This window comes from Spizellomyces punctatus, assembly GCF_000182565.1.
Source record: "Spizellomyces punctatus DAOM BR117 chromosome Unknown supercont1.16, whole genome shotgun sequence".
In the NCBI taxonomy this organism is placed as follows: Eukaryota; Fungi; Chytridiomycota; class Chytridiomycetes; order Spizellomycetales; family Spizellomycetaceae; genus Spizellomyces; species Spizellomyces punctatus.
Genome location: NW_015971552.1, coordinates 84074 through 105149, shown reverse-complemented (window position 1 = coordinate 105149; position 21076 = coordinate 84074). Strand labels below are relative to the sequence as shown.

At 46.8% G+C, this 21076-nt stretch overlaps 10 protein-coding genes across 11 annotated transcripts; 4 read left to right on the top strand and 6 right to left on the bottom strand.

The window, feature by feature from the left end:
* Positions 1-616: 616 nt before the first annotated feature.
* SPPG_07466 (uncharacterized protein) lies at positions 617-2133 on the top strand (the record flags this gene model as incomplete). The annotated part of the gene is made up of 7 exons (XM_016755632.1): positions 617-760; positions 831-1027; positions 1139-1240; positions 1305-1523; positions 1580-1657; positions 1733-1914; positions 1976-2133. The coding sequence occupies 7 exons, from the start codon at positions 617-619 to the stop codon at positions 2131-2133; spliced, it is 1080 nt and encodes a 359-aa protein (XP_016605110.1).
* SPPG_07465 (pyruvate dehydrogenase (acetyl-transferring) subunit E1 beta) lies at positions 2127-4210 on the bottom strand. The gene is made up of 7 exons (XM_016755631.1): positions 3978-4210; positions 3731-3838; positions 3517-3666; positions 2953-3298; positions 2798-2889; positions 2593-2734; positions 2127-2535 (listed from the first exon to the last, which is right to left on the bottom strand). Exons 1-7 carry the CDS (start codon positions 4080-4082, stop codon positions 2387-2389), a joined length of 1092 nt encoding a protein of 363 aa, XP_016605109.1. The 5' UTR covers positions 4083-4210; the 3' UTR covers positions 2127-2386.
* Positions 4211-4440: 230 nt separating this feature from the next.
* SPPG_07464 lies at positions 4441-7247 on the bottom strand. Of its 2 annotated transcripts, none has more exons than XM_016755629.1 (11): positions 6983-7247; positions 6850-6907; positions 6759-6787; positions 6606-6692; positions 6261-6544; positions 6050-6194; positions 5903-5981; positions 5752-5847; positions 5611-5688; positions 4901-5541; positions 4441-4833 (listed from the first exon to the last, which is right to left on the bottom strand). In XM_016755629.1, the coding sequence occupies exons 3-11, from the start codon at positions 6768-6770 to the stop codon at positions 4684-4686; spliced, it is 1572 nt and encodes a 523-aa protein (XP_016605107.1). In that variant the 5' UTR covers positions 6771-6787; positions 6850-6907; positions 6983-7247; the 3' UTR covers positions 4441-4683. The 2 variants fall into 2 exon arrangements, with proteins under 2 accessions (XP_016605107.1, XP_016605108.1); XM_016755630.1 differs by having other exon boundaries at positions 6850-6904.
* A 21-nt stretch (positions 7248-7268) lies between these two features.
* On the bottom strand, positions 7269-8335 carry SPPG_07463 (uncharacterized protein). The gene is made up of 3 exons (XM_016755628.1): positions 7798-8335; positions 7658-7733; positions 7269-7583 (listed from the first exon to the last, which is right to left on the bottom strand). The coding sequence occupies exons 1-3, from the start codon at positions 8055-8057 to the stop codon at positions 7341-7343; spliced, it is 579 nt and encodes a 192-aa protein (XP_016605106.1). The 5' UTR covers positions 8058-8335; the 3' UTR covers positions 7269-7340.
* Positions 8336-8637: 302 nt separating this feature from the next.
* SPPG_07462 (uncharacterized protein) lies at positions 8638-11524 on the top strand. The gene is made up of 5 exons (XM_016755627.1): positions 8638-9003; positions 9067-9319; positions 9386-9837; positions 9900-10087; positions 10149-11524. The coding sequence occupies exons 1-5, from the start codon at positions 8782-8784 to the stop codon at positions 11377-11379; spliced, it is 2346 nt and encodes a 781-aa protein (XP_016605105.1). The 5' UTR covers positions 8638-8781; the 3' UTR covers positions 11380-11524.
* Positions 11525-11937: 413 nt separating this feature from the next.
* On the top strand, positions 11938-13795 carry SPPG_07461 (homocitrate synthase, mitochondrial). The gene is made up of 5 exons (XM_016755626.1): positions 11938-12220; positions 12288-12454; positions 12525-12942; positions 13016-13322; positions 13388-13795. The coding sequence occupies exons 1-5, from the start codon at positions 12082-12084 to the stop codon at positions 13635-13637; spliced, it is 1281 nt and encodes a 426-aa protein (XP_016605104.1). The 5' UTR covers positions 11938-12081; the 3' UTR covers positions 13638-13795.
* Positions 13796-14007: 212 nt separating this feature from the next.
* SPPG_07460 (uncharacterized protein) lies at positions 14008-15766 on the bottom strand (the record flags this gene model as incomplete). The annotated part of the gene is made up of 2 exons (XM_016755625.1): positions 14008-15095; positions 15169-15766. The coding sequence occupies 2 exons, from the start codon at positions 15764-15766 to the stop codon at positions 14155-14157; spliced, it is 1539 nt and encodes a 512-aa protein (XP_016605103.1). The 3' UTR covers positions 14008-14154.
* Positions 15767-16220: 454 nt separating this feature from the next.
* SPPG_07459 (uncharacterized protein) lies at positions 16221-17337 on the top strand. Its single transcript, XM_016755624.1, has 3 exons — positions 16221-16558; positions 16648-16750; positions 16813-17337. The coding sequence occupies exons 1-3, from the start codon at positions 16520-16522 to the stop codon at positions 17256-17258; spliced, it is 588 nt and encodes a 195-aa protein (XP_016605102.1). The 5' UTR covers positions 16221-16519; the 3' UTR covers positions 17259-17337.
* On the bottom strand, positions 17266-18746 carry SPPG_07458 (alkylated DNA repair protein AlkB). The gene is made up of 3 exons (XM_016755623.1): positions 17842-18746; positions 17663-17784; positions 17266-17600 (listed from the first exon to the last, which is right to left on the bottom strand). The coding sequence occupies exons 1-3, from the start codon at positions 18720-18722 to the stop codon at positions 17467-17469; spliced, it is 1137 nt and encodes a 378-aa protein (XP_016605101.1). The 5' UTR covers positions 18723-18746; the 3' UTR covers positions 17266-17466.
* A 1237-nt stretch (positions 18747-19983) lies between these two features.
* Positions 19984-21032, bottom strand: SPPG_07457 (translation initiation factor SUI1). Its single transcript, XM_016755622.1, has 2 exons — positions 20719-21032; positions 19984-20417 (listed from the first exon to the last, which is right to left on the bottom strand). The coding sequence occupies exons 1-2, from the start codon at positions 20804-20806 to the stop codon at positions 20170-20172; spliced, it is 336 nt and encodes a 111-aa protein (XP_016605100.1). The 5' UTR covers positions 20807-21032; the 3' UTR covers positions 19984-20169.
* Between the last annotated feature and the right edge of the window lie 44 nt (positions 21033-21076).

Genomic DNA, 21076 nt, shown 5'->3' with positions numbered 1-21076 from the left:
CGGTGTTTGGATGACTTTGACCTCAATAACTATGATTTTTGCTTTTTTTTTTCGAACCTTATGCGATATGAATACTCGAATACTTTGGTACCGGCATTTGATCGTAGAGGGTCATTAGAATTGCAACCTGTTGGCGGCTGCGGGGACAACCATTCGTGACAGTCATTGGGTATCTTGCATGTCATTGTATTATTGATGCTAGACAGGAAAAGGTGGTCCGGCAGTGATCAGGATGATTTGGTGAAAGGAATAAGAGCTCCTTTTTGCAATAAGATGTGGATGATATTCATTGGATCTATCTTGCCCTCAACACTAGGAAAGAAGGGAATACAAGTTCATCACCTTCGCATTTATTAGTTCAGGAATAAACGTCTGCCTCGTCCATTCGTCTATTTCTTCGTTGCTGCCCAGCATCTCCTACTTTTTTTTATCTTTTCTGCTATGGTTTTTTTTTGTGCCATATGGCCCACATTGCTATCAAATTACGAAACTGCGGGTGCGCGATGACCCGATCGATTATTGGAGTCCATTCTTTAACCGCGCGCGTTTTTCCATTCCTCCCCTTCCTCCATTGCAAGAGCCTCTTAATCAGTAGCATCAGTAGCAACCCCCGTCCATGAGTTTGAAGGAACCCAGTGATAGTTTGGACTCACCACGGTTTGTGGACGCTCCCGCAATGCAGGACTCATCGGTAAAGGCCAAAGCAACTGCGACCAAAGCTATTGGACCATATCGCAAGTCAGATATCTTTGAGATATTGGTAAATACACTTGCTTAACACACATCCAAACGTATTCCACTCTGTGGTTTATACTGATTTGCTTAACTAGGCCGTCCTATGCTACACATGTATTCCTCACATTGAATTGCTCCTTCATGTGTGGTTCTTTTACAACTGGCGCTATCTATGGCCTTTTGCCGTGATGTATTGGACGTTTGCCTACTTTATTGATGTGGATACGCCATACACGGGTGGAACAGATCGCTGGAGGTTCATCAGGGATTGGTCGTTTTGGAAGTATTTCAGGTATGGAAAATGGGAAGATTAGATGTGGATCTAGACAATATGCGCCAGAATTCTGCACTTTTTTTTTGGAATCTCACTTAATGGAGTTTTTTTTTTTTTTGTATCATATAGGGACTATTTCTCTGCTGAACTCATCAAAACAGCCGATCTGGACCCCAGGGGAAACTATCTCTTTGGTTACCACCCCCACGGTATTTACTGCTATGGCCTACTGTAAGCCTCTTATCCCTTGATCATGAAAAGTACCTTCCAACCCGCTATTAAACATGATGAACAGCCCAAACTTTATAACAGACGTCAACAATTTCTCTGGTCTCTTTCCGGGAATCAAACTCCGCATGACAACACTGGATCTTAATTGGAGTATACCGCTCTGGCGCGAATCCCAAATGGCGTTTGGTGTCATTTCGGTTTCTGCAAAGTCTTTGAAACATGTCTTGACTAAAAAGGGGCCTGGATGGAGTACCATGGTTGTTGTAGGTGGTGCGGATGAAGCGTACGTAGTATGTGAGTTTCGACACAAGCGACAGTATTAACGGAGCCATTTTGTAGTCTATTGTCGTACCCGGGAACCAATGATATTGTTATCGACCGACGAAAGGGATTCATAAAGATTGCAATTCAGACTGGGTGAGTGGTGCTAAATTTGACAGTTCTGGGCATTTCACTTGTTTTGGTCTAATCTTTATTTTTTAATTTTAAAAGTGCCTCTCTGGTCCCCGTCTTTACATTCGGCGAAAACGACTTGTTTTGGCAAGTAACAGACGCGAACGCTCCTTCTATTCGGAAAATACAGAATAGCTTGACCAAAAAGATGACCTTTTCGCTTCCCCTTATATGGGGTCGGTTTGGGCCTTTCCCACGCAAGGTTAAAATCGTGTCTGTTGGTAGGTTGTTCATAGTTGGCTGTGCTGTTTGGCATTCCATTGAAGCATACTCCTCCTGTAGTTGGTGCGCCCATACCGGTGACAAAGCAGGAAAATCCTTCCCGCGAGTACGTTGCGGCGGTGCATAAGCAATATGTAGACGCTTTGGTGAAACTGTATCATGACCACAAGGATAAATATGCTGTGGATCGGATTAGCGAGTTGAAAATTGTCAAGTAGTAGATAGGTGTGAGCGATGAGGGTGGATCTGTTGTTGCAGGAAGGGGTGTGTAGATAGAGATAGCCGAATATCATTAGAAATTCATCTGAACAGAGCGGTCATCAATCCATGCGATGAGGTATTGTCGGTTCTCCCCCAAAAGTCTATATTGAACATGAAGCGATACCCAATTCACCCCACAGTTTGAATTTTTACAAAAAATATGGCTCAAACCCATTCCCTTCATCATCCTGGCCCATGGACGCCCACATGTCACTTTCTGTTGAGGTTTTTCAAAATGGTGTTCTTGATCGATTCGACTCGAGGTAAACTCAAATCCTCCAGGTTCTTGGCGTAAGGCATAGGGATATCTGCCCCAGTTACTCGGCTGACAGGCGCATCAAGGTGGTCAAATGCATCACCTATCAATTCCAAGGTCAATAAACATCAAGTACGAGTCTTTTACAGCCGATACTCACTCTCCATGATTTGAGCGCAAATCTCTGATCCTACGCTGTATTGGGGGAATCCTCCTTCGACTGTTACAAGGTGGTTGGTCTTCTTTACGGATTTAATGATAGTGTCAATGTCGAGAGGGCGGATGGAGCGGAGGTTGATGACCTAGTAAGCTCATTTTAGTACGACTGACGCATGGAGGGACCAAATCTGTGATGCGGTGCGTACCTCCACTTTGATACCCTCCTTTTCCAGCTCTTTGGCAGCATCCAAACTTTGGCCAACAGCGCGTGAATGCGCTACGACTGTTATATCCGATCCTATCATCCCCGGAAATCGTTAGCCAAATATCTCAACACAATTTGTATCTACGCAAAACTCACCCTCCTTCTCGATCTTGGCCTTTCCAATCGGTAGCACAAAGTCATCTGACAATACCTCCTCCGAGACATCGAAATGCTGTCCATACATAATCTCATTCTCTAACACAACAACTGGATCCGGGTCCCGAATCGCAGCCTTTAACAATCCTTTCGCATCCTCGGCGCTCCACGGGCTGACAACCTTCAGACCAGGAATCTGACCGTACCATGCAGCATAATCCTGCGAATGCTGGGCTGCAACTCCTGCCGCTGCGCCGTTGGGACCGCGGAAAACAATTGGGACGCCGACGATACCACCGGACATGTATCGAGTTTTGGCGGCTGAATTCACAATGTGGTCGATGGCCTGTAGTAAGGACGCGCTCGTGAGCAAAGAATTCGAAAAGGCGCATAGTTGATTTATCCTTCCTATACGTCGCCAGGTCATCCCATTCATTCACCGGAACTTTCGATCCATGTCCCCGCCAGTCACCAGTTCCGGCGTACACCCCAATTACCAATGCCGAACCCAACCTCCGAGTCCGCCTATAACAACCCTTCCATTGCCTATTGCCCTTTTCTCACCTGCATCGCAAAATTAAAGGTCATAAACTCGCAAATGGGCTTCAATCCAGCCATAGCGGATCCCACAGCCAACCCCGCAAATCCCATCTCCGTAATTGGCGTGTCGATAACCCGGTCTGGTCCAAATTTGTCCAAGAGGCCTTTTGATACCTTGCTTTACACAGTTAGTTGCTGAAAGTAGGACAGCGAACAGTAAGAACAATGGGGAGCAAACCTTGTAGGCACCATTATACTGAGCAACCTCTTCTCCTAAAAGAAAGACTGTCTTATCGCGGCGCATTTCTTCTTCCATGGCTTGGTTTAGAGCATCACGGACCGTAAGCTGCGAGTTGAGGGACACTTTCAACATTAGTGCGCGTTTTTGGTGAATGCCACGTCATCTTCCATCACCCCGCTAGCCAGACGAGTCGTTTCCACACACAGAGCCAATATTGTCTTGAGTAAAGCTTTCATTGTCCTACCTGGTGCGTTGCAGTAGCCAGTCCTCTCCTCGCCGCCAATCCCGCGCTCAATCCAAAAGGCTGCGAACGAACAAACGCCGTCCTTATTCCGCGAACCAAAGCCATGTGTATCAATATGAGCAGAAATGTAAAAAGAGCGTGTGGTGCGGGTGTACAGGATGCGTTAAATGATACGCTGCACCAGGCGGATGAGTTGAAATTGTTTGCCAAAAAAACGCTGGCGGATGGAGTTTGCAGTTATCGATTAATAGCTCATCGGCTTACATGCCACTACCAGCCACACAATACAATTTCCATAAAGAGCTAAATATCTTGGGGTCCGCCACCCGAATGGGGCGCTCACATCGATAGTCAACGAACAAAAAGATTATTTTATTTTTATTCGTACGAGAAGCTCATCCTCAGATGTCGCTCGAGCCAAGCGGTTGATGAAAATGTCGTTTCTGGGTGGATATGTCGGGTAGGGATGTATATCTGAAGGCTTATATTCGAAAGGTCTCGTTCATAACAAACTGTATCACGTGAATGTGGCCATCTGCACGAATAGCAGATAATGCCCGTGAAGTCCCATACTCTAGCATAAAATGTATCGCCAAACTAATTTCCAGTGTATAGTTCTAGAAACGATCAATATATACATACTAGGTCGAAAAGTCCAAAATCTAGCGTCAAACAACTACAAACTTCCAGGTTCCTCTTTCATTCTCTATGGCTGGCGAGTCAAATATGCGGCTATTCCCGACTGTTTTAATTGAGATCCTGCATCCCTGACGTCGCCCTTCCTTGATTGTTTAGCTCTCACCACTTTTGTGGTTCTACTGCTACTGGATTGGGTCCGTTTTGCTAATGGCGTGGACTACAAAAATGGACTGAGTCATCGAGATCAAATAAAATCTGTTCAAATAAACCCTGGACTTTCTTACTTGCTCTGGCTGAATAACATCTCCAGCATCATCCTCAACGTCTTCATCCACAGCTTTCCGTTTCTTTCTTTGTGCATTCCCGGGCGCCTTTCTAGTTTTCATGGTTGCGTTTCTAGCCTTGACGAGTAAGGCAAATGCTTTCTTCAAGGTTGCGGGAACAGCGGCAGAATCACCCATCATTTCAGCCTCTGTAAACCATCGTAGTGGCCGAGTCTCAACCCCAGTATCCGCTGTTTTTTCTTTTGCATTCCTAGGTTTGGATTTGCCTTTGATGAGCGTCTCTGGAGATGTGCTAGTCTTAGCAGTCACGTTGGAGGGCAACTGGATTTCGCCGGTGATGATGACGTGTTCCACCACCATCACACGTTTAATGTGCGAGAACAGGTGGAGCGTCGAGCCTAAATCCATCCGATCTATGACAGTGACTTCCGCTCTTGTTCTGTTCTCATCCTGCAATGACGAAAGGCTGATATTCAGATGTGTGCCCATCCACTCGTCTATAGCTGTCTTCCACGTGCCGTATTGAATGTTCTCTATAACCGAACCCGACTTGCTTTGCAATGCTCCACCTGTCCCGTCAGTGCTTGGCTCTGGCAATTGCAGCTCAATGTTAGGAAAGTCCCAAAGATTTGCTAGCAAGCCTAAACGTATATATGATTAGCAGGCTCATTCTCCATGCTTCGAAAACAATGTTCCCTGGGGCCGCTCACCTTCCTTTGGTCCCTGAACAAGCAGGAATTTTGACTCTTTATGTGCCCCAACGTGTTCCAAGATACACACAGCGCGAACTACCCAGATAGATTAGCAATGATATCATTGTTGCATAACGAGCAACGAGGTCACTTTCCAACCTTCTTCTCGCGGAGGCTTTTTCTTTGCCTTGGCAGGATATCGCTTGACACCACTTTCCTCAATGTCCATCAGTGGAGGACACAGCTTGCAAAGATCTACAGGGAACATCAGTTGATGGTCTACGATAATCGTAACAGCGCTAGTACATACCCAGGGTACTCATTGCTGGGCTATCCACATTCCCTGTACCAAGGAACTTTTGCTTTGCAAGGAGAATCTGGGCCCTTTGCTACGACCCAACCCATAGTCAGTTCATAGCGTCAAGATCTTGGACAGAAGATATTTACAAAAGCGTACCTCAGCATTCGCACGACAAAACTCCTTAATGGGGCACGCAACACAATCAGGGGTTTGTGGCGTGCAGACCGTAGCTCCCAAATCCATTAATGCCTGATTGAAGTGACCGGGCCTATCCGGATCCAAAATATCTTTGGCTAAAGACCTATCAAAATCCGTGTCAACATCTAGAGAGCCGTGGTGGATCATGTTCACCGCATAAACAACGCACCAGTGCAATGATATCACATCCTTGCCCTTTGGATCTCCAGCGACAGCTCGCAGACGGGACAATACACGTACGACGTTTCCATCCACAAGTGGTGCCGGTAGGTTATAAGCAATCGAGGCAATTGCACCTGCTGTATATGGTCCAATACCGGGAACTTCTTTTTCGAGAGATTTCGCATCGCGAGGGAGGATTCCCTCAAATTTGCGGACGACGAGTTGGGAACCTTCATGTAGTCTTCTAGCACGTGAATAATATCCGAGCCCCGACCACACCTTGTTTACGTCCTGCGAAAGAGCGCGCGAGGTTTAGATTTGAAAACATCTCCACTGTCTTTACGTTGCTTACTTCTGGATGTGCCTTTGCCAGATCGTGAATTGTAGGCCAATTCTGAAGCCATCTTTTATAGTATGGGATAACGGTCGCTACTTGGGTCTTGCATGAACAGGGGAGATCGCTTCAACTCGTTGTTTTCCAACAATTAGTACCTTAAATCCATACCTGCTGGAGCATGACCTCGCTGACCCAAACTTAATACAATCGATTGTCAAGAATTTTATAACAAATATTCAAGATAATACTTGTAGCCAACCTTCATATGCCCTTTGTGCCGCTTCCTTCTCAGATGGCGGCAATACGCTAGACGTCTACTGAACACAGGGTCCGTTGAATAAGCAATTCATTTTCTTTTCTCGTGCTGGCTATATCCTTTCTGCATGTCCCACCTGTGCTTTGGAACCACAAGGAGTCCTCCAGGGCATTTCACGCTGGTGGCCATCGTACCAGTCGAGAAGGGCCTTTCTCAGACTGTTGATCTCGACTGGGTCTTTGAACAGGTGGTAGGTTGAGGAATGTGACACATGACGGTCGTCTTGAATAGTCTGACGGAGGGTGGTGATTGCTTCTTGTACGAGCACGTCGTTCTGTGATTGTGTTTGGACGTGACGAGGCATGCAGATGATGTTTGATTGTAGAGTGAGAAAAGGAGCGGCTTAGCCTCGCGAAGCCAAGTTGGCTAGCAATGGGTATATTTGTAAAGGTCTACCTCCTACTTGTACATGAACAGGCAGCACACTATTCATTCTACTCCAATGTTTTCATCTTACGCTCAATGACTTGGGCAATCTGTGGTACTTCAGACATTAAGAAATGCCCCATATCCTTGAATTCCACATATTCGACATCTCCACCAAGTCCCTTGGCGACAGTCCGCTGTTCATCGATGGGGACCAGATGGTCGTCTTCAGATGATATTTGGATGATAAATTTGGCATTCTTGGTCATGGCGGACCATTGCCATGGGCGGGAATAATAGCCGGACGCTCGCTATTGGAAGGGTACAACGCTTGTAAGCAACTGATAAGATGAAAAGTTGTTTGCTGGTAACAAGCGGGGTATACCTCATTTTCAATTCCTTGATCTGTCAAAGCAGCAGATATAAGAACAGCCCCCAAAACTTTATGATATTCAAGCAATCTAATCAACCAATCAAACGTGAACAAACACCTCCATTGAATGGCCTGACAAGTCCACTGCAAACCTCATAATCGCACTCGCCCCGCTAGAATGCCCAATCAATACGGTATTCTCATCACACCCGAGTTCATTGAGAATAAATGGTATCCAAATGGACTCTCTAGCAACATACGGGTCAGGAAAGTCACGTAAAATGACTCCACCTGGAAATAATGGACGGATGCGTTGGGCAAGCCAGTCATAAAAGACAGAGTCCCGGACGTCGTCACAACCATTTCCAGGCACTATAATGGCCTTTATCTTGCTTGCCTCTGTCAATGACATTTTGTGTGTTCATGTCGACAATGAGGTGAACCAGCACGGTGATGTCAGTGCGAGTCCTGGATATGCACGTGACTATTCACCATCCACGTGACTTTTCATGTGGGCGGAGTTTCGGAGGCTTTTGCCAAAGTTTAAAAAGCGAGCCAGGTGTCTGGAACCTTGTCCCTCCAGATGAGCGGACTGCGCCGCCCAGAACGACTGCCGGCGGCGGGCCGCGGGAGTTGCGTATGTTCCGTTTGCAAGTCCTTGGCCGTAAAGCACAGACTTGGCAGATGGGAGTTATCGAGCCTTTTTAATGAACGATACGATATATGGGAGTGGAATTAAAATATATTCTGACTTGGCATATTCAAAACTTGAGCCTTGGCATGAAATTTAAACTTGGCGGATCGGTCCAATGACGAGTCCCGTCTCTTTTCAAAGGGAGACTACCGGCACAGTCATGTAACAGAGCGGCAAAGTGGCTTAAAGGGGTGAAACCCGCCCATTGCGTTTCGCGTTCGCGAGCCGTGGCGCAGTTGGTAGGATTGTCATCAGCTATCGAATTGACCAAACGTGTCTTGTCTTCGGGAAAGTGTTATAAAAACCAAGTGTGTTCTTTCACCCCCTCCAAGTCACCTGCCTTTTGCCACAGCCCTCCCGTCTGCCAAGTTTACGTACAGGTCTTTTTTCTGGCCCACGGCGAGACGTAACTTTTTAGTGCCAAGTCTGCACACTACCGCAAATGGCAGAAGGAAGTATTCTCTCGGGGAAGAACCCTCTCACCGACCCCGTCGCCCTCTTCCTCCTTCAAGCACTGATTATCATTGTGCTGTCGAGGTTACTGGCGATCCTATTGGGATATGTGAGGCAACCGCGCGTCATTGCTGAGGTTATTGGTGGTATCCTGTTGGGGCCTTCCGTTTTGTCGAGGAGCGCAGCTTTCAAGGAAAATGTCTTTCCTACTGTAAGTAGCTACGTTGAAAACATGATGCCTTGCAGTTGAAACTAACACCCACCGCCTCCTTAGTCGTCCATCCCCCGTCTCAGTCTTATTGCCAACTTTGCCCTCATCTTCTTCTTGTTCCTTGTGGGACTGGAGCTTGACCCCCGGACCCTCATGAAGAAAGCAAAGCAGTCCGCCTTTATTTCCATCTCGGGAATCGCCGTTCCGTTTGCCGTCGGTGTGGGCGTTAGTAAAGCCATCTACGATACGCTCGCGGATAAGACTGTGCCTTTTTACTCCTTTTTTGTGTTTTGTGGTGTGGCAATGTCAATCACTGGTGAGCAAGGATCTCGTGTTTTTTGGTTTTTTTTTACAATTGATTAATCCATTGGACGGAATCTAGCCTTCCCCGTTCTTGCACGTATTCTAACCGAGCTGAAGCTGTTGCAAACGACCGTTGGCCAAGTAACACTTGCTTCCGCCGCTGTCGATGATGGTGTAGCATGGTGTCTCTTGATCCTGGTAGTCGCCCTTATCAACAACCCCAGCGACTCTGTTACAGCTGTATACGTTTTCCTTCTCGTTGTAGCCTGGGGTCTCTTCCTCGTCATAGCTGTTCGCCCCCTTTTGGCGTATATTGTTCGCCGGGGCGCTGACAACGACCATATCTCCCATTTGAGTGTGCTAGCCACATTTATTGTGATTCTTGGATCATCGTGGTTTACGCAAGCTGCGGGTGTGCATGCTATCTTTGGCGGTTTCCTTGCCGGATTGATTACTCCCCATGACCATGGATTTGCAATCAAACTGACTGAAAAGATTGAAGACTTTGTCACCATTCTGTTGCTTCCTTTGGTACGTATTTAGATATCTGTGCCATGTTACTTGCAAGATGCCAACATAAAGTCACATTCTAGTACTTTGCCCTCTCTGGCCTCAACACAAACATCGGTACCCTCAGCGATGGACAAGCTTGGGGATATACTATTCTTGTAATTCTGGTTGCTTGTGGTGGCAAGGTTGTTGGTTGCACTGCGGCAGCCAAATTCACCGGATTCAACTGGCGGGAGTCTTTTGCTGTTGGCTTTTTGATGAACACCAAAGGGTATGTAGATATGCTTACCATGTCAATCGCGACAGTGGTGCTAACCTACGGCATTTTACAGTTTGGTGGAGCTTATCGTACTGAACTTGGGTTACGAAGCTGGGGTCATCAACCAAAAGATTTTCAGCATGTTCGTCATTATGGCCCTCGTAACCACCTTCATGACAACACCAATTATCAGCTTCATCTACCCGCCACAGTTCTACACGCATATCCGTCGCGCTGCGTCGCACGATACTCTATCAATGTCAAGGTCGCATCACGACCTTGAGAAGCATGAATGGGAGTCCAACTCGAACCACGAGCGAGGCGGTATCCAAGTTCTTTTGTGCCTGCCCAATATGGCTACTGTTCCCGCCATGATGAGCGTCACACAAATGTTCCAGACGACCCGTTCCTCGTTGAGTGTATTTGCCCTTCGGTTGATCCGACTGACAGAACGTACATCGACGTACATGATGGCTGCCAACGAAGGCGAGACAATGCGTGCAGATCCGGTTATCAACGTGTTCCGAACCTTTGGTCAGCTCAACAGAGTGAGTGTACATACCCTCGTCACCGTCTCCCCACCCGAAGACTTTCCAAGCAACATTGTGGAAACCAGTGTGGACTCGAAGATCAACTTGATCCTTCTTCCATGGCAACAGCCTCCAGGAGAATCCAGGCAGAGCTGCATGAACGACCACTTTGTGAAGGATGTCGTTGAAGCCGCACCTTGCTCTGTGGCAGTATTTGTTGACCGTGGATTTGGCGTGTCGTCGACGCAAGTTGTCGAGCCGTCAGCAACCATCCCAGGACAAAACCAGCACGTGTTTGTTCCATTCTTTGGCACCGAGGACGACAGGGAAGCTCTCCGCTTCGTCGCACAATTAGCTTCTCACCCCGGGCTTTCAGTCACTGTTCTCCGAGTGCGAGTACAAGGAGACAACAACAAGGACTTATCATCCGCCACGCTAGCCATCGATGTTCTCCACTCATCATCCTCAGGAGAAGCAACATCTGAATCTACACTCAACGACACATCCATTTCCACACTCACCAACATCAACCCTACCAATGTCTCTGTCGAGAACATCAACACCACTGATGCCTTGTCAGCCGTTACATCCCGAGGTAACGCATTTGGACGCAAGGACTTGATTGTGGTGGGTCACGATACATACGCTACTCTTGCGCGCATGGCTGGCGGGACATTGAAAAAGTGGGTGGACGAGGACAGTGCTAGTTCAGTTGTGATTGTGAAAAGGCACGAAACCCGGAATCTTGACGACTCTAGTGTAAAAGAAAAGTGAGACGTCCGGATCCCAGTTGCGTGAACCTTTTGTGAATATGGAGGTTGATCCTTTATCATGTATAATTTCTTATATCATTATTGGCCTTACGGCATTTGAAATATGTGTAAAAGTTGTGAAATCATGATTCTCTATGTGTGATCAACTGGTGCAATGCAACTTGATATTTTGGAGAAAGCGTGCTCAGCATTCCAGCCTTTCTTGACATATCAATCCCTAGCGTACCACACACTCTCGTTACAGCTTTAGAGGATGGTTAAAAAAAGAGATTTGTGATTCTTCTGCACATGACAAGCCGACCGCACCATGTGAATTGCGGTGGAAATAACGAGTGCAGGTAGGAATGTTCAGGATGCTTGCATCTGTACAGCTGCCATGCGTTGGCGGTAGAGATCCAAGTCATGCTAATGTTTAAATTCGAGAGATGGAGAATGGTGAGATGCTGGAATGCACAGCAAAATCCAAAGTGACGTTTTCTTTCTAATTGATGAAAATAGATAAATGATTCACGTGACATCTACTGATTTGGTTGGAGATCAAAAAGATGCGGGAGATGTCGAGTTTCGTCCTTGTTTATAAAACGCAGCTTTCTTGTTTGGATTTCCTTTTCATCTCTTGCGCTTTCCGTTTGATTTTCAACAAGGACTTTTCACACATACGCATACGCATCTAACACACACACACTCCTTTTACACACACATCATGACTCCTCCTCCTGCACAACAAAACGGAAACGGTGCTGCCGTCGAGTCCATTCACACCCCGTCTGCATATGGTCCCAAGTACGCAGACTTTTTGAGCAGAGTAGACAACTTTTCCATCATTGAATCCACTCTACGAGGTGTGTGTGGGTCTCTTGCGCTGTGTATATTATAGGAATGTAAACAAAGTCTAACTTTTTTTTATAGAGGGAGAACAGTTTGCAAACGCCTTCTTTGACACTGAGACCAAAATTGCCATTGCCAAGGCTTTGGATGACTTTGGTGTGGAATACATTGAGTTGACGTCGCCAGCTGCCTCTGAGCAATCACGACAGGATTGTGAGGCGATTGCAAAGTTGGGACTGAAGGCCAAGGTCCGTTTCCCACTGTATCGTTGATTGGGTTTTGTCAATAGCAAAAAACTTAAATTTCGTTACTGTACAGATTCTTACACACGTCCGATGTCACATGGACGATGCTAGAATTGCAGTAGAGACAGGCGTAGATGGTTTGGATGTTGTGATTGGAACATCATCGTTCCTCCGAGAATTCTCCCACGGCAAGGACATGACCTACATTACCAAGCAAGCAATTGAAGTCGTCAACTTTATCAAGAGCAAGGGGTTGGAAGTGCGATTCTCGAGTGAAGACTCTTTCCGAAGTGACTTGGTCGACTTGTTGAACATTTACCGGGCTGTGGATAAGATTGGTGTTAACCGAGTTGGTATCGCTGATACTGTTGGATGTGCGAACCCTCGTCAAGTGTACGAGCTTGTGAGGACCTTGCGTGGTGTAGTGTCATGTGACATTGAATGTCATTTCCACGATGACACCGGATGTGGAATTGCTAATGCATACGCTGGTGAGTGCTTGTTGTTATCACACCCATTACGGGATGGCAATCAGTGGCTCACGTAAACATTCCCACTCATTAGCGCTCGAGGCCGGAGCAACACACATTGACACATCAGTGCTTGGTATCGGTGAGCGTAACGGTATCACCCCTCTTGGTGGTTTCTGTGCCCGCATGTATGTTGCCAACAAGGAGTATGTGATGGGCAAGTACAAGCTTCACAAGCTCCGTGACATTGAGAATTTGGTCGCGGATGCGGTCCAAATTCAAGTGCCCTTCAACAACTACATCACTGGATACTGTGCCTTTACCCACAAGGCCGGTATTCACGCCAAGGCAATTTTGAACAACCCCAGCACTTACGAAATCCTGAAGCCAGAGGACTTTGGGTAAGTCATTTGCTCGTGCACTCTCTCTGTGGTCGGCAAAACCTTACTGGTGATTCCATCTCTAGTATGACTCGTTACGTCTCCATTGGCCACCGTCTCACCGGATGGAATGCCGTTAAGAACCGCGTCCACCAACTTGGCCTCAAGCTGAATGACGATGACGTCAAGGCCGTCACCGCTCAGATCAAGGAGCTTGCCGATATCCGACCTCTAAACATTGACGAAGTGGACACCTTGTTGCGCAAGTTCCATGAGGACAAGAAGGTTGGACAAGAAAGCGCAGCCATGAGTGCAGATGATGACGAGCCAAACTAGATCATGATGTCTCTGTACGAACTTTGGTGGACAGATGTTATAATTTTACTTCTTTTTTTCTGTCTGTTGTGTTGGGCTCTTTTTACGTACCGCCCAATATCGTCAAGTTCACCTGGAATGTTCGAAATGAGTGTAAATATATTTTTTTTCTTCAAGTATTTGGCAGCAGTTATTGTTGCCCCTGCAGTATGGAAGAGGAGCAGATTGATTCACGTTGGAAGCTAAACAACCTCGGACATGCCACACTCGCAATATTGCATAACGAGCAGTGTCAAGCAGTACCATGACATTCACTGACGAATTACTGCCTATGGAACATTTTTCCTCTGCCGGGAGCAATGTTTGTTAATCCTACCATCGTAATGCATCCTTTATAAACGTAGCAAATGCAGTGCAAAAAATGTTTAGCTTAGATACAGAGACATATATTACAACTACATTTGGACACCTAGTGTCAAGGAATATGATACAGCACTCCTAGAGAACGACTCGAGACTAGAATCTCTTGATAGGCATCTCACAAGAGGGCAATCATTGCCACTGCCATAGCCACCACAGCACCAAAGGACGACTCTACAGCTTTGCCCGCGCTGCTAGAGCTTGAGCCAGAGCCAGAGCCACTGTTACCACCGACACCCCTCAAATTATTACTGTTGCTGACATCCCTAATGTTGCTGACATCCCCACCACCAGCAATAGGACCTTGCGCCGTGTTGTCCTGTGGCAAATTAGGCTGGACAGGAGTGTCGGGCTGGTTGCCTGCACCACCTTGGAGACCTTGGACCGTTCCATTCGCGTTGACATTGGGGAGCAATACGCTGTCAATAATGTGAATGACACCGCCCGCAAACAAAATGTCTCCATCGACAACCCTGGCTGGGATTCGGTTTCCAGGCCCTGAGACCGAAATGTCGTTTCCGCTTTTACGAACAGTGACATTCAAACCGGGAGCAGCCGTCGAGACATTGACTGGATTGTTATCGGTTTGTGGAATTTCCGTGGAGTAGATAACGCGGGGAACAATGTGGAGGTCGAGTGTAGTTGACAAAATGGCTGCAGAGAGGTTTGCATCAGTTGATCGAAGTGCCAGTATAGCGGCATTGTTTGGTACAAAGATGGTGACGTATTGTAGCGAATCTGCCTTGGTCGTAAGGTTAGCTTGCTGAAGCAAGGCTTGGAAGGCGCTGGTCGAGTCCTTGGATGCTAGGGTCCTGTTGAAACTATAAGGAGGAACGAGGACCGAATCAATCCCGTAAATAACACCGTTGGAGGCGGGGATGGTACCGACGGTGCTGGATGAGTTTACGCCGTTGGTCAAAGTGGTCCTGCCGTTGTTCAACCTGCCGTCGATTACGTCGATGCGGACAACTTGACCCTTGTCGAGTTCGGTACCGTAGAATCCGCGGTAGGCGGAGACACGCGTAGGGTCAAAGTACTGATCCTTTGCCAAAAGGTGATCTAAGAATTTAAGGTTATTTAAGGTTAACCTAAAGCTTTTTATAGAGATTAAAAGGCTCTTTGCTCAACTTACACTTTAAAACATTTGTGAGCAATTGCGTATTGGCCACCAAACCCTGGTAACCAGTCGGATCGCTATCGTTCAACTTTCTGAATGCATCATCAGTCGGCGCAAACAAAGTCCGGTTCGTGTTGCCTTGTTTAAGAGCATTGCCAATGTCGGAGAGACGTTGGGCGAGACCATAAAAGGTTCCGTACGTTTGACCCTGGGTGGTGGTTTGGTTGTTTGCGTGTGCTGCTAACGTATCGTACATATTCGCGGGAGGTGTGGATTGTTGCGCGATTGCGAGCGTAAGGGATGCGGCGACTAGGGCTAAAGATTGGAGAAGATGCATGATTTTCAACAGGGGGTTTGGGATGATGACTATGGAGACGGGTTGAAGCTTGCGAATTGGAATACGATTGCTATAGACTAAAAGGGGGATGTCCAAACCCTTGAATTTATAGACACTCTGGAATGGAGGGGCTTTCTCAATCCCTCGATTTGAAAATGACTCGGTCAGCGACCAACGCACGACCAATATGCCATCATCTTTGCACAATTTTCCTTTCGCTGTTCTTCCGCTGACGTCTACCCCTGCACGTTTTCTAGAAAGTCCTCCAATGGGCATGACCAACACCTGCCAAACGATACACTGTAGGAAAAGGCACAAAAAAAAGGAAATTGAAGCGCTCAACTGGGCCATTAGGGGTTAGCGATCCCTATCCACATTTGCGGATCAATAACTCGTTTTTGCCGTTAGTTAACGGGGAGGCTATCATGACATTGTGGTGTATTTTTGCACTCTATATGGTGTTTTTTGTGGGCACTGCCCCATGGGGGCTGGCAGGAACACATGGACAAACAAAAAGTGTTCCAAATTGAGGTCATCCTCTTTTTGGCGTAATATGGCAATCGGATCTCGTCATCTTCAGGAACTCTAGTCAGATGCTTTGCGATAAAAAAAAGGTGTTTATGCCCTTTGGTCGAAAAACGTGTGTGTGTGTGTGTGTGTGTTTCCTGCCAAGAAAGAAGGTCTTGAGCGGCTTGCCAAAGGATTCAAAGGATCGCAAAGGAAGGATGTCGGAGGGTCAAGCTGACGTCATCAATGACGGAAAAAACAAAATGATTTTTGTCGCACGCGAGGATCGAACGTGCATGAAATGTGTCATTAGCTTTCTCCGCTGCGCGATCGGACTGAAAGGAACGACGGATCTGAACAAAGAGTTTGGAGGTTTTTTCCATCTTGCGGGAATTTAACGGGCTGTAAACCATTTGCCCAAACCTTTGTCGAGTTGCTCTCTACGGACCTCCCTGTGTGAACGCTGGCTCTTTACCAGTACGCCAGGGACCTGCGACCGATTGTCGCACTTTAGTAGGAAACATGCGGAAACGCGAGGCCCTTTTTTCGGTCGTAAAGCATGTATGTTTTTTTTAACCTAGAGAAACCCAATGACATACTTTTGCCCATGACACCCTTGCCATTACACCAAAACTTTTTGTCCTTGCTAGGCACGCTTCACTGTCACTGCTGCCGTGGCAATGACCATTCTCTACACTCGATCCCCACAAGTCCTATGGACCGCTGCAGGTGGAGTCGCGTGTAGCTTTGTAGGTCCGTCGTTTTCAATACTTCTTTATACAAAGCACACTCAGTCTGACATGATTGCGTTTAAGCCAAACTCTTGAAAACCATTATCCGTCAACCCCGTCCTTCGATTGTTTTAGAAAAGAAAGTCTCGTCACCCTCCACAACTTCCCCCCCTCACATTATTACCCGCATCTTCTCCTCCCATACCCACGGCATGCCCTCTTCCCATACCCAAGTCACAGCCTACTTTGCAACCTACTTTACCCTTTATTACCTGGTCCTCTCTCCCCACAATCCGCATCCGCCAACAAAACCATCAACAGCAGCATCAGGAATATTGATCGGATTAAACGTGTTTGGATTAATTGTAGCGTGGTCGAGGGTGTATCTGGGGAAACATACCGTTGCCCAAGTAGGCGTGGGATGGGTTGTGGGAACGGTATTTGCTGCGGGATGGTATTGGGCTTGGAGGTGGGGGGGTGCGGCAGAATTGGTAGAAGGGTGGTGTAGAATGGTTGGGTTTGTACAATGACTAGAACTCTTTTTACAAATAGAGTCACTATTATAGAACCTTGTTATATCAATGGTTGTTTTCTTGCCACATTTGCATATTACAATGGCACATGTTGTGGTTGCATACCTATTCAAGATGTTTGCCTATCTAATAACATGTCCTTCTCTACATTAAGCCACGCTATAAATAATAACTACAAGTTAACTGCAACTTTGAGTCCAATCCGTCATTTCACCTGTCGCACGTTGATATTAATTCTTGAGGCAGCCATGTACTCTGCAAACAGGTCCCAATCAGGTGCCTCATCCACATGCGGGAAAAGGTACTCGGGAAGGGTATTTTCGAGGATTCGCGGGACGGCTATGAGAGGGCAACTCGTCGATTAGAACACGCACGACATGTCAACCGCTAGGATTACATACAGTGAAAAGCGAGCCGAGACTGCCCATGCATAACAAGAACATCGCCGCTTCTCAAAACCACTGAGGTAGGTATATCATCTCGTGATTCGGTACCAATCAGAAAGATGCACGAATGTCCAAAACTGATCGTTCAAATCAGAAGATTATTCACATCTTAATGACAAACGCCATACACTCACCTAAAGCTCACAAGCGGCGCCGCAGCATTTTCCTCACTCCGATCCTGATGTGCCATCAATGCATCTTTCAATCCATAGAAATTGATGATCCCCGCCTCTGCCTTCCATTGACGAGCCTCATACCCCGTCACACCCTGTACAGCCTCCACAATCGCCGTGGACAATTCGCCAATAAGTGGTGGAAAAGACGGCCGGCGGTCCAGATGATACTCTTTGGTTGACCAATTATATTGAAACCCCAGGGATGTCCATCGAAGCCGCAACAGTGCATCCTGGGGTGTTAGGTGTGTCAGATGATGTGTATCGGTCGTTGGGGGATCGATTTTGATCCCAGCTTCATTCACATCACTATCGTATCCGTTTTTGAGTGCCCCTTCCACGGTTCCGTCATGTCGCATGCGGAGAAGCGTTTCTTCAGCACCTGATGCTATTTCTCCTTTTCGTACTAGTTCGTGAAGGTTCCAGATCCCTGCTGATGGTAGTTTCCAGTGCGTGTCAAGGTTGGTTACATTGGGATGTCGAGTGTATTCTTTTAGGCACTGTTTTATAATGGTTCGCTGGGCTGACGGAGAGAACATGTTTGGAATAATGACGAGTCCGGGGACATTAACTAATTCATATGCGGGTGGTAATGGCGTATCAGGTTCAACAGAAAACCCAAAATGCGGTGATATCCGACGAGGATCGTCAGAGAGCGCAACTGGCTTTAGCAGACCCGCTTCAACGGCTATTGCCGCATTTCGACTGGGATCTACAAGAGTTTTGAGGAGATCTGGTGCATGTTCTTTTCGCTTCCATGACCGCTCAACTACACGGAATGCGGTTTGGTTTGCCCAGAGGGGGGAGTCGGGGGGAAGGACTTTTTGTTTCTTTCGACCCATGCTACATTAAATTACTGTTTTTTGGTCAAGAAGGTTGCAGGACGTTGCGATTTCCCGTTTGCTTTGCTAACTGGACCGTGCCACTTGGCGCAGGCGCAGCATACAAGTATAAACAAAGCTGGATTTTGATAACGCATGTCTATCAGATAGAGCTTGTTGATGATTGCAAAGGCTCCATTAGCGTCTCTCAGTCATGGAGGAAGGTTCTCATCTGTGACTTGGTCTCATGAACGCAAAAGCATGTAAAATTACTAGTCTGCAAAGATTCAACAATACCCATTCGGAGCAACGCACGACAAAAACTCTGTCCAGCCCGCCGCTTTCACTCGATTAGAATAGGACATCGCAAAGCGTCAAGTGCCATACGTTATAAACGGTCTTGGGTACCAAACTCCATATCATCCAATCAGTCATTTGGAAACCTTGATGTGATCTGAACACATTTATGAAAGCCTGTAACTTTTATCAAGATTTTTGGCACGATGTTGCAGTAGTTCATGAATATAATTGTAAACTAGTTACCAACACCGTTCATCACATCCAAAAGACAATTTAAGTCAACTGTATCCATGTTCAGCGCGCAACCACTTTACGCTGCCCTAGTTAATTCCTTTCCGTGGTGAGATCCACCCAACACACGACCCGGCTGTCGTCGCCTTGGAACTTTTTGGATGCAACGGAACCTGCGGCAACAAGACCGATTCTTATTCTGTTGCAAGACTTTGCTGCGTTTGTGATCGAGAAAACCATTGGTCTTTATTTTGGAGGGACCGAATATGACCAAAAGAAGTGAGCTGGATATACGCGGGCGTCGCCTGGAGGAAGCGAAATCTGATGGGATTAACAGATGTATTTGATGCTTCGGCACCAAATTTCCATATTCATTGGATTGGGCAGCATTACGAGCGACTGTTGCTATCTTGCTCCCCTCCTCCTCTATGCCAGTATCATATCGGCGTGCGCATTGGATCGATACAACAAATGGTTTAACATGCATCTCGCCTATTCTCGGCGCCGGACACAGGGTACTACGGGCAAAATTCAAGCAAAGCTTTGTAAGGCAGTGTGTGCACAGCGGGTCACAGAAAGGCATAATACCCTGTTACAGGATGGGATCTGGAATCATTTGAAATCTACTTTGTCCAAAGGAAAGTGGAAAGAGACATTAACGAGTATTGCAATGCAAAACCGTCGTGCCAAAGCCAGTCAAGAGCTCGAAAATGGGGTTAAACCCGAAAAAAAGAAAACCCGTAAACAGGAATTGCAACATCAATAATTATATTATAACAGCCCGAAAGAGTACAGCCTCGTTCTTTTGTATTCGGCAACCACACGCACGCCATTCCTTTGCAGTCAACCCCAAATTCAGCATATAAACTGCCCAAATCTCAAATAGAAATACTAAACCCAATGAGCCAAACGCTATGCTATGCTCAACCGCCCAACCTTAGAACCCGTGAATCTTGATCTTGTCCTTACTGGCAAGTCCTTCAGATGCCAAAAATTGCTGAATCTTGACACGGTGGTCGCCTTGAAGTTGGATAACCTCGCCTAGGTCTTCATCCTGTACAACAGTGCCGTTGCATGCGAATTCCTTCTTGAAGGCCTTCAAGATGCGCTTTTGGTCGAGATCGGCAGGAAGGCCTTGCACTGTGGTAAGAGTTTTGCGTCCGTTTCGTTGTTGGACACGGATATCTACATAACATTACGCTATCAGTATGTGCCATCTGAAAGCATTTATATCTTCTATGTAACACTATGCCAGCTCGCCACGCTTGCCAAACCCCAAAAAGAGCACGGATCCATCACGTAGCCCAAAGTCCCATTCCACCTGATCTTCATCTCCAAAAGTGGCCATCGTACGTCCTTTTCGGTACTTTCTCTCCTTGCCCCAACAAATACTTCCAACTGCCCGCAAACTTCTCAGTATTCGGCCCAAATGTCTCCATCATCCACAAAATCTTCTTGCCCCACTTTCAAAAATTTCAATACTTACGAATATATCCCTGTACTTTCAGGTCACTCTCCTCCCCTGTATCGGCGAAAGGATCGTAAGATGCAAGATTCTGGATGGTCTCAGACATAAAACCGGCTTCCGTTCGCAAAGAAGAATGTGTGAAAGCGCAAGGGAAAAGTGTGGAGATGTGTTTTGGTGTTGTTCTTCAGTGGATGGAGTAAGTCTGGACGACGCTAAAAAAACAGCGATGGATGGATGGATGGATGATTTGCGATGAACGGATGGATGGCAGGCAAGTTGCTTTAAATATCACCCGTTTGTCGTTGTCGATTGCAGTTTCCCCCCCACCGCAGTTTCGCCCCCAGCGGCGCACCCCGTTACCAGACTGTCGGATTTC

Bases quoted from the DNA above. Each gene is read 5' to 3' on its own strand.
- SPPG_07465 (XM_016755631.1), bottom strand. From the start codon at position 4,082: ATGGCTTTGGTTCGCGGAATAAGGACGGCGTTTGTTCGTTCGCAGCCT. The intron at 3,839-3,977 runs GTAGGACAATGA...CTCAACTCGCAG, and splicing joins TGGCTACTGCAACGCACCAG to CTTACGGTCCGTGATGCTCT. The intron at 3,667-3,730 runs GTTTGCTCCCCA...GTGTAAAGCAAG, and splicing joins AGTATAATGGTGCCTACAAG to GTATCAAAAGGCCTCTTGGA.
- SPPG_07464 (XM_016755630.1), bottom strand. From the start codon at position 7,210: ATGCCTCGTCACGTCCAAACACAATCACAGAACGACGTGCTCGTACAA. The intron at 6,195-6,260 runs GTGCGTTGTTTA...GGATTTTGATAG, and splicing joins GATGTGATATCATTGCACTG to GTCTTTAGCCAAAGATATTT. The intron at 5,542-5,610 runs GTGAGCGGCCCC...ATATACGTTTAG, and splicing joins TGTTCAGGGACCAAAGGAAG to GCTTGCTAGCAAATCTTTGG.
- SPPG_07463 (XM_016755628.1), bottom strand. From the start codon at position 8,057: ATGTCATTGACAGAGGCAAGCAAGATAAAGGCCATTATAGTGCCTGGA. The intron at 7,734-7,797 runs GTTTGCAGTGGA...TTGGTTGATTAG, and splicing joins GGGGCGAGTGCGATTATGAG to ATTGCTTGAATATCATAAAG. The intron at 7,584-7,657 runs GTATACCCCGCT...CCCTTCCAATAG, and splicing joins ATCAAGGAATTGAAAATGAG to CGAGCGTCCGGCTATTATTC.
- SPPG_07462 (XM_016755627.1), top strand. From the start codon at position 8,782: ATGGCAGAAGGAAGTATTCTCTCGGGGAAGAACCCTCTCACCGACCCC. The intron at 9,320-9,385 runs GTGAGCAAGGAT...GACGGAATCTAG, and splicing joins TGTGGCAATGTCAATCACTG to CCTTCCCCGTTCTTGCACGT. The intron at 10,088-10,148 runs GTATGTAGATAT...GGCATTTTACAG, and splicing joins TTTTTGATGAACACCAAAGG to TTTGGTGGAGCTTATCGTAC.
- SPPG_07461 (XM_016755626.1), top strand. From the start codon at position 12,082: ATGACTCCTCCTCCTGCACAACAAAACGGAAACGGTGCTGCCGTCGAG. The intron at 12,221-12,287 runs GTGTGTGTGGGT...TTTTTTTTATAG, and splicing joins CATTGAATCCACTCTACGAG to AGGGAGAACAGTTTGCAAAC. The intron at 12,943-13,015 runs GTGAGTGCTTGT...CCCACTCATTAG, and splicing joins AATTGCTAATGCATACGCTG to CGCTCGAGGCCGGAGCAACA.
- SPPG_07459 (XM_016755624.1), top strand. From the start codon at position 16,520: ATGCGGAAACGCGAGGCCCTTTTTTCGGTCGTAAAGCAT. The intron at 16,559-16,647 runs GTATGTTTTTTT...TGTCCTTGCTAG, and splicing joins TTTTTTCGGTCGTAAAGCAT to GCACGCTTCACTGTCACTGC. The intron at 16,751-16,812 runs GTCCGTCGTTTT...ATTGCGTTTAAG, and splicing joins AGTCGCGTGTAGCTTTGTAG to CCAAACTCTTGAAAACCATT.
- SPPG_07458 (XM_016755623.1), bottom strand. From the start codon at position 18,722: ATGGGTCGAAAGAAACAAAAAGTCCTTCCCCCCGACTCCCCCCTCTGG. The intron at 17,785-17,841 runs GTGAGTGTATGG...TTGAACGATCAG, and splicing joins GCGCCGCTTGTGAGCTTTAG to TTTTGGACATTCGTGCATCT. The intron at 17,601-17,662 runs GTATGTAATCCT...GCCCTCTCATAG, and splicing joins GTCTCGGCTCGCTTTTCACT to CCGTCCCGCGAATCCTCGAA.
- SPPG_07457 (XM_016755622.1), bottom strand. From the start codon at position 20,806: ATGTCTGAGACCATCCAGAATCTTGCATCTTACGATCCTTTCGCCGAT. The intron at 20,418-20,718 runs GTAAGTATTGAA...AATGTTATGTAG, and splicing joins GAAAGTACAGGGATATATTC to ATATCCGTGTCCAACAACGA.